The sequence below is a fragment of the Benincasa hispida genome, chromosome 6, assembly GCF_009727055.1.
Source record: "Benincasa hispida cultivar B227 chromosome 6, ASM972705v1, whole genome shotgun sequence".
NCBI classification, from domain to species: Eukaryota; Viridiplantae; Streptophyta; class Magnoliopsida; order Cucurbitales; family Cucurbitaceae; genus Benincasa; species Benincasa hispida.
In genome coordinates this window covers 46,522,918-46,531,260 of record NC_052354.1, presented here as the reverse complement: position 1 = coordinate 46,531,260, position 8,343 = coordinate 46,522,918, and the positions used below count along the sequence as shown (strand labels likewise).

The 8,343-nt window shown below is 36.0% G+C and overlaps 1 protein-coding gene across 1 annotated transcript; it reads right to left on the bottom strand.

Moving 5' to 3' along the window:
* Nucleotides 1-555: 555 nt before the first annotated feature.
* On the bottom strand, nucleotides 556-3,309 carry LOC120079355 (UBP1-associated proteins 1C). The gene is made up of 6 exons (XM_039033516.1): nucleotides 3,119-3,309; nucleotides 2,762-2,836; nucleotides 2,377-2,507; nucleotides 1,695-2,175; nucleotides 1,242-1,355; nucleotides 556-1,117 (listed from the first exon to the last, which is right to left on the bottom strand). Exons 1-6 carry the CDS (start codon nucleotides 3,203-3,205, stop codon nucleotides 1,055-1,057), a joined length of 951 nt encoding a protein of 316 aa, XP_038889444.1. The 5' UTR covers nucleotides 3,206-3,309; the 3' UTR covers nucleotides 556-1,054.
* Nucleotides 3,310-8,343: the final 5,034 nt, after the last annotated feature.

Sequence of the window (8,343 nt, the reverse complement as noted above, 5' to 3'; positions counted from 1 at the left end):
TGATATTATTATTATTGTTATTATTATATATATGTAACAATTAAAAATCAGGACGTAGACAGATATCGAGTTTGTGGTCGAGGATGAGGCAAGGATCTCCTCTCCATCCCTCGAATTAAATCCTCGATTTGACCCCATACCTAGTCAAACTGGAGATTTCCCACCCCAATCAGGTCGAAGACTCGACCCCGTGGAGAATTTTGTCATCCCTAATGTTCATACATGAGTATTAACTACAAGTCCTCCGACGAACACAAAAAGTTCAAAATGATCTAGTATCGAGTATGACGTGACTATGATCGAGTATACACATGTTGATTACACACATATCGAGTAACCATGCATCCATGTATCAAAGATCATGTGACGAACCAACGAATATCGAGTAACGAGTAATCGAAACTCAAGTTCCTTGGTAGTGGCAAGCACACAAGATGTATCTTAAGAGCAAAGCAATAAATCACACGTGAATGACGTCAACAAAAGACCACTTTCCATTACTTTTTCTACAAGTGACCATTTTTCATTTGAGCCTCCCAAATAAGGTGATCCGTACCCAAAAAAAAAAAATTGCCATTGAATGAAATTGTACAAGAAAATCAATAATGCTCCTCTTTTGATGAATGGATTGCAAAGAGTTCCCCTAAAGGAAACCACAAATAACGGATCCAGAAACAATTTTAAAACAAGCAAACTTTAACATTTGTTCTACACTGATTCCAGCCTGAAGGAAATTATACAAGATCAATATCCATTGTCCCTACTCTTTTTTTCTCTTTCTCATTGAATGGATTGCAGCAACCTAGTTTAAAGACCTTGGTTCACTTGACGCCACAATAATAATACCAACTCTCTTCCCATAATATATATTCCTATGAATGTTGCAGATTGTACCCCAACTCAATAAAATCTTGTAGTAACTCAGCTTTGAGAAAACCAGTATTAACTCAAATTAAGCCATCTTGTAATCGTCTAAAACTCACTAGACAAAAAATGGGCAAGTAAGCCACTGGCGCAAAATCTGATTTGCAATGCGATAAAAATTGTGCTTTGCTCAAGCTTTAGATGCTAGCCGAACATATTTCTTCTCAACAGCAAATTTTGAACTTGAATTGATCTGGCAGACACGGACAACAACAATATTAGCACTCATTAGTTTAAACTTTTAAAGTTTAACCATACTTCAAACACTCATAAATATACGATATCAGTTTAGAAAAATATAGATCAGATGAGTCAACCTTTTGCTCGAGCATCTCAATAAGTTTGGTTTCATCTTCTGTGACACCAGATTCACGAATAGACTTGAGGGCAAGTTTTCTTAGTTTTGACAACTTAAGGACACCATCAGGATTCTGTCATATACACCCAAAAGATAAAAGCGGTAGTATGTTAAAAATTGACAGAAGAAAAGGCAACTAAAGCGAATAGGTATTTTCAACTTTGCCTTAACGGTTGTCCTATAGCTATAGTACTGGCATCAATATCTCATAAGGCCATGTACTACCTTATGCAGCATTTTAGAATTCCTTCTTCCAATTAATTATAATTAACAATCTCATCATAGGGACCCGCTCCATCAAAGATATATTTTTAGAAAAACTTGAACAGTCATGGACTAACAAGAATGGCATGGAATAGGTAAAAAGAGCATCGCAGAAATAGGTAAATAAGAGAATCGCACAAAAACATACAGATTTCAAAATTGATGTTATCAGCTTTTTCCACTTAATCTTCTTGTTCAAACCTTCTTTCAGAGATTTGGACACTCTGACCTCATCCTTAATTGGCTCAATCTCAGCTTCGGTTGCCTGAATAACCTCCCCATTACCTCTACTTGGATCATCATCTCTGGTCTTTTCTGTTGAACCACCATCCACAGCATCTCGTTTCCTCTTTTTCTTTGTCTGTGAAATACCATTTTCTACTTCCAACTTTCCAAGTTCACTTTTGGCTTCAAGCTGATCTTGCGCTTTTTCTGCCCCAACATGTCCATTTTCGGCTACTTCACATTTGGGAGTGTCATCAGCTGTAGGCTTTTTATCTGGAACAGTTTCTTCCATCTGATTAGATTGTTTTTTCGCTGCATGAAATCCACGGGCTTTTGCTTTGTGCTTCTTTCCTTCTGCATGAAGCAGCAAAGTCTGTTTACTAGTTGCCTTGGTATTGCAAAGGCTGCGAAAAGCACATGATACATTGTACATACACAAAAACAACGACTTAGAACCAGATTAACCAAATCTCAATAAATCATTTAACCAATGTCCATTAATCTAGACCATGTTTATTCACCAACAGTTCACATTTCTTATTAATAAATACTTATGTACGTATGAAACGGGGGGAAAATGTTAACAGAACAATAAATAATGATACCTGCAGAACCAAGGAGGGCGCTCAGATAATCCAACGAGTATATCAAAATCAGGTTGCTGTTTTGAATCCTTGTTGGACTTGGGGGTGGTGACACTCATGGCTGCCCCTTGCCCCTTGGGACCATATTTTTCCTGCAAGAAGTAGACAAAACTTGTAGCAAGAAACACAATACAGTCACCCACTGAAGCTATGGCAGCAAGCAATGTACATGGTGTTTGATCAGTACTAGAGGGCAACCAAACGAATAAATTTTACAAAAGTCATAGCCATATACACAAATACGATCAACCTTTAGTTCACAAAGGAAGCATTGTTATGGAGATTCCATTGGAAGCAATTTTTGTTTAACCAGTAGAATAACAAAATATCAAAAATAAATTCTTACCGCTTCTGTTATGCATTGAGTATGGCCTTGTACGCTTTCCTGCCCAAAGGTTTGCCCACAATCGATGCAAGACAACTACAGGAAATTATAGATAAAAATTAGAAGAAAACACGAAAAAGGGGGGAAACAAACAGTACAACGAGATCGAAATGCATTCCAAAACATCTCCATGGTAGAACACTAGAGTTCACCGGTCCGACGGCCCAAAACGTAATTTCTTTTCGATAAAATTTCCAAATTATACATCGTTTTGAAGGGAGAAATCGGAGAAAACGCATTTTTTTTCCTTCAGACTGACGTCTGAAAAAATGTGTACTTTCCGATTTCGGTTTGTACGAAGAAAGAGAGAAAGAAGACCTTGGTAGCGGAACAAGTTCTGAAGTGATTTGGCAGCTTGGGTTTCTTGAGGTTATCTCCGCAATCCTCGCACTGAAACCACACCATCTCTACTCTACCAAGCTCGTAGTAACAATGGCAGATTCTGATTTTTGAGAGAGAGACAGCGAGAAGCAAAGATGAGTTCTGTCTAGGGTTTTTAATTTGGTTTTTTCAGAAAAAGGGCTTTTAATATTTTCCATTTTGTCATTTTTTTTTATTTTATTGTAAAATCAAATAAATGAATGAAACTTAAATGGAAAAATTGGGGTTATTTAGATTTGTGGGGACGTTTTGAAATTTAATTAGGGAAAAGCGATATTTTTAGCTTATTTAGGGAAAAGGGATACTCTTTTTTTTTTGTCTCCATCTGACATTCACTAATATTTTATTATTTTTTTCTCGGGCTGAATGAGTCTCAAGAGACGCATTCATTAAAAAAAAATGATGTGTCTCTTCAACAGACATATTCTTAAAAAAATAAAAATAAAATAATTTGAAAACCAACTCTTTAATTAATAAAATAATAAAATATTTTTACTTTTATTTTTTTCATTATTTTAACTATCTGAAACTCAACTCTTTCCTTACTTATGTTTTTTTTATAGTTAATAATATTCCATTTGTTTAATTTTAAATCATTGTTACCTAAAATCAACTATCTCACTAGTCTCGTTTTTTATTTGAAAGTAATATTACTAGTTTTTTAACTGTATAAACAATAATATTATCTTGAGATTAAGAAATTTCTATGATTGATTTGATATACTCAATATTAATTTTTAATTTTAAATTATTGTTTTTTGTTTAAAGTTGTTAGAAATTTATGCAAAAATATAGATATTAATCGACTATTGTAAATAATATTCAAGGTTTTTTAGGATATGTCGTAGACTGCAACTGCATTTTCGTAATTGAATTTCATTAATAAATTTAATCATATGTACAATGTTCTTTATTCACTACTGGAAGAAGATCCTCTATTATGCCTAGATCAATTATGTTGAGTCACATAGTGTCCACGATCGCCATGCCCTCTTACACTTGATGGTTGACTTTTCTCTGCAAAGTGTATACTCTCACTATGTTGTCGATATGTCACATACTGGTCATGGACATGTGAAGTTTGTCCTTCTTCCATACTTAGTGTACTGAGGGCTGTTGGAAAAAATTCAAATGTTGAGGGAGAGGACATCATGGAAGTATGTGTAAAATGATCGAATGGCGTTGTTGGAAATTCATTCTGAACATTAGGTCAAATAGAAACATCCTCATATCTTGTTGGATCACCTTGCTCTTCCATTGGAACATCACCATCTAAACATCGCATTCAATATATAGAGGTGAGTCTACACAAGGCTCTCTGAGCAGATAATGGCAAATTTGGAAGCTCGTCCGGAAAAAAAATTGAATAACAAGTTAATGACTTTAAAATTTATTTTGATGTGCAATGAAGAAATAAAATCAAACAATCCTAGTAAACAATAAACTCATACCAACAAGTGATAGAATGCTCCTGCTTTAGTTATGTACTGCCTGCTTACAATGGAATACCATTCAATATATCCAGGCTCAGTACCTACACCGTTGTTAATAGGAGGTCATTAACAACCAAACTCTGTCGATTTTCCCATATTGAAATTTGAGGAGCCAAATATGCAATCCAGTCTCGCTCATGCTTGTCCCTTAGATCGTGTGAATGAAGTCGGACGTCTGTGTTGCAGGGTTGAGGAATTTGTTGTAACATCCCAAATTGATGCATCGCACGATCTGGGTGATGTCACTCCACAACGAAGAAGCATATGAGTGGACATCTAGATGTCCATATCTCATTACCATCGAGACCATATGGCGGCAATAGTTGGATAAGATGATTATATGGCTTCCAAATAATCTGCATGCATATATGTCAAAATATGAATTAACCAGAAGATTGAAACATTATGAATATATGATATATGAATGAATAAAATATTACCTGGCTAGGCATATGTGTATCTAGTATGTGCCTATACTGTACTAGAACATGCAACAGTGCTCTAATTACAAAATAATTGTCATTCTATCTACAACTATCACAAGTTGAATTTTAGCTATTAGTATTTCATAATGAACACAACAATAATGAGGTAAATATGCTTACCTTATTGCAAGTAGTCTGTCACCTAAGTTGTTATCGTATCTATGGAGTCGTCGAGGCGCTAGAAGAGAAAATCGATCCCATGCCCAAATTTGTAGCAATAAAAGTGGGCCTGCAATATCTTTTCCATCTATAGCTGCACCCTTGCATAGTTGTCTATACAACCATACAAGACATCCACCGCCTTAACTGTAAGTCCTGGCAACATCAAAATCTACCAAGAGAGGAAGATACATCAGGTGCACTCTGCTGTTGGATTTGTCGGGAAATACCAATCCTCCAATCAATGTGAGAATATATGCTCGAGCATATCGTTGCAGGTCCTCTTCATCTGTATGGTCTAATAGATGGGCGAAGTTGTTAAATTGATCTACTAACCATGGCAGGCCTAGACTACCTCCCTTAAGAACGACATCATTCGTGGTTACACCTAAAAGAAGGGCACAAAGTTGTTCCAAGTCATAATTTAGAGACCCGATCAATGGTCTTCCATTAATCGGGAGTCCAAATTGGATGGCTACATCTTGAAGTGTAATTGTACACTATCCATGCAACATGTGGAAAGTGTGTGTCTCTTGCCGCTATCGTTCTACTAATGTCGTTATCAGATGCCAATCTAGTAGTATAAATTTTATACAAGAGACTCCATAGAATTCTACAGCTCGTAAATAGATCAAAATACGAGGGTTTGGGTTCTCGTGCCTTCAAATAACAGATTCTCTTCACCGACAATGCATTGCATCGATATGCCCGCCTCAAATAGCCTCGGATCTATAGTTGCACTGTAAGTACAAAATCGAGTCATTGTATGGCCCTGTGGTAACATCCTCGTCCATCTGATCCCATAAAAACAATATTAAATTTAACTTAAATATTTAGTAAAAATAAATGTGATTACAATCAATAATACAATGATAATTAATAAAGAATACACCCTTCATTGTATAAATACAATGACAATTAATAAAGAATAAATAAGTAAAAGAAGTTACAATCAATTAAATACAATGACAATTAAAAATAAATAACTAAGTTGCATCACGAGCTTGATTGGGACAATTCCATTTATTATGCCCTTCTTGTCTGCAAATTGTGCACCATGTCTTATAACATTCTCTCCAATCCATCTCGTTTTGCATGCGAGAAGTACACAGTCTACCAACCTTCCTAACTCGTGATTCGTCTGGATAAATAGTGGGGAAGTTAGGATCAGGCCAACATTTTTTTATCGAGGATGGGCTCGAATTCGGGTGAATAACATGCCAGATAAGTGGAAATTTTGTAATAGTCTTCAATGTAGTAAAAGTAGTCTACCTCAATGGTCTTACACGTAACCATAGCGTGAGAATAGGGGATTCCAAAACTCTGCCACTTATTGTATGTGCATGTTCTTTCACTAAATTTTATTCGGTGTGTGTTTTCACCCTTTAGTGTTATTGGTTGATTGAGGTTGTGACATCACAAAACCTGTTCGATGGTCAAATATGTTGACGGAATGTTTAGTTGCACGTTGACGAGTTATTTTCTTTACCGCATATCTATGACAAATATGAAAATTACTTAGAATACCTCTACAGTTAGTATAAAAATATGGGTAACTAAGATGTGAATAATTTACCTTGTGAAACACTCCCCTGATTCAAAAGAAGTCTCTATTTCTACACGATGAGCAGCGAAATAAGCAATAATTTGATAGAATGTTGCTTGGACTAGTGTAGTGATCGGTAGCTTTTTGGCTCCTTTCAGAACAACATTTGTACTTTCAGCCATATTCGTGGTTAGTCATCCATAACGATGACCACCATCATGTGACTGTGTTCACTGCTTAGAAAAGCAAAATATCGTAAGCAATTCGAGTTTGCTATTTGAAGTTCGGCCATACAGTCATTAAACTTCCAAACTTGAAATTTTGATCATGCACTATACACCAAACTCTTCAATAGACTATTTTTATACTTGTCGTTAAAATTACTCGCCACATGTCGCAAGCAGAATCTGTGGTGTACTCCAACCCAACCGTTGTTAGGATTTCTGACGGTAGATATAATGCCTTTGTGTCTATCTGAAATTAGACAGATTCCCTCCCTTCTATGCACCACATGATCCCATAAATTTCTCAAAAACCAGTCCTATGAGTCAGCACTTTCCTCTGGTACAATGGCGTATGCAACTGGATAGACGTGACCATTTGCATCGATTGAGGTAGCTATTAACAATGTTCCTTCATACTTCCCATATAAATGGGTTCCGTCAATTTTAAGTAGCGGTCTGTAATGCTTGAAACCCTCAATAACAGGTCCAAACGACCAAAATAAGCTATTGAACATTACAATCCTTTCATCACAATCCACCTCATTTACCCTCCAATGGATGATCATACAAGGGTTTGTGATTTGTAAGATATTCCTCCATTTAGGCAACAAATTGTACGATTCGATCCAATCTCTGAATATCTTCATAATTGTCTTTCTTCTTCTATCTCACACTTTCCAGTAACTAATGGAATAACCATACTTTTTCAAGATAATATCTTGTAATATTTTGATGTCAACTGACGGATTTTTTTTCACTATGCTGCTTACCTCAGATGCAATTAGATATGAGTCCAATTGATTGTGATCCTGACTCAGTCTTGCATACACAGGAATGTGGGCCGTTATACTGGGTAATTTCAAATTTACCATGTTTTTTACGACAACAACACGAAGTCTCCACGTGCACCCATTGTCATATCTTTTACACCTAACATCCCATGTTGTTTTCTTCGACTCAATGACTTCAAAATTTTGATGTTGAATGATTAAATAGTTTTTCACTGCATTTTTAAATCCAATTTGGAATCGAACATCATCCCCTTAAGCAATGAATCGGACTCTATATAGTCTTCCCCCGTTGTCGAATCGGGTTCAATGGTCATCTCGTTCAGGTCTATCTCAGTAAATGTTTCGAGGACTTCATGAATGCCATAAAATTGACCAGGCAGTTGATCTAGATCGATATCATCATCGTCTATTTCAACTTCTTCGTCGTTTGTGGTAATAGTTGGATCATAATGCTCGTCCTCCAC